General features: G+C 30.4%; 1 protein-coding gene across 5 annotated transcripts in view; it reads right to left on the bottom strand.

The window, feature by feature from the left end:
• The window catches only part of Btf3l4 (basic transcription factor 3 like 4), a 28,405-nt gene that overhangs the window by 456 nt on the left and 26,749 nt on the right, over nucleotides 1-1,200 (bottom strand). For all 5 annotated transcript variants that reach the window (XM_078026256.1, XM_078026257.1, XM_005326073.5 and 2 more), the window contains one exon: nucleotides 472-531. In XM_078026256.1, the coding sequence (XP_077882382.1) occupies nucleotides 472-531 (60 nt within the window). The remainder of the gene's footprint in view (nucleotides 1-471; nucleotides 532-1,200) is intronic.

Here is a 1,200-nt window from a genome sequence, read left to right as displayed (position 1 = left end):
CTGGAAAAAACAACAACAAAAATGAGTCAAGGCGGGGGAATTCTAAGCTAAATAAAATTGCTGCAACTATAATTAGTTTGAAAACATAGAACAGGCAGAAATGAACATTTCACTAATAATGATTCGTTTATCTGCTTAAAACAGTAATCTTAAGGATATATATATTTTTTTTGGTCTTAGCAAACTACTAAGGTGAGTAGTGTTTTCATATGTCAATTATAATTACCACATTAACTATGCAGATTTATAATCACAGTGATTTCAATTTAATAAATTCAGTTAGCAGAGCTTTGTGTGACAATTTCTAAGTTCTACAAGAGAGTGTTTTTATTCTTTTTCACTAATCTATTCACATCATTCTGACCAATTTAAATTCAGAGATCACAATAAATAAAATTTTGAAAGTCATCTTGTCAGTGAAATAAATAAACAGGATGCTACATGTCTTAAATACAAAGAAATTCCACTTACCTGGAACATCATCATCCTCTTCATCAATGTCTTCTGGTTTTGGTGCTTTACTGTCCAACACTATAAAAAGTTTATTTTAATATTAGTTATTAAGAACAAAGATCTTTATAAAACACTTGTAATATTTATCCTTTTTTTCAAGTCTAAATTTCACATAGTTGCTCAGAAAAAGATTTTATATATATCTTAATCCATTAATGGATTAAAATACATTCATGCTAGGTGTGGTGGTGCATGCCCATAATTCAAGCAACTCAGAAAGCTGACATAGAAAGACTGCAACTTTGAGGGTATTCTCAGCAACTTAGTGAGACCCTGTCTAAAAATAAAAAAATAAAAAGGGCTAGTGATGAAGCTCAGTGCTAGAAGGCTAGGGCAGGGGCTGGGGGGTACACAGGGGTTCAATCCCCAGTACTGGAGGGAAAAAAAATTTCTTTTCTTTTTTTTTTTTGCTTAAGTAACATTAAAATCAATAAAACTTTAACAATTAGATATACTCTCAATACAGTTGGCAACATTTATATGCAGCAAAGATAAAATTTATATTCAAATGGAATAATTCAGATATGAATAAACATAAATTACAGTCAGTCACAGTGGCCATATTCTCAAAATAAAAATTAATAGTCAAGATTTCTTCCAAAAACTTACTAAAAAGTAAGTTTCTATCTACATAGTATGTATACAAATTACAGAGCCCTTTGATTTTGGGGGGCAACAAGACACATT

Source organism: Ictidomys tridecemlineatus, chromosome 11 (assembly GCF_052094955.1).
Source record: "Ictidomys tridecemlineatus isolate mIctTri1 chromosome 11, mIctTri1.hap1, whole genome shotgun sequence".
NCBI lineage: Eukaryota > Metazoa > Chordata > Mammalia > Rodentia > Sciuridae > Ictidomys > Ictidomys tridecemlineatus.
The sequence above is the reverse complement of the archived record's forward strand: the minus strand, read 5'-3'. Positions and strand labels throughout refer to the sequence as shown.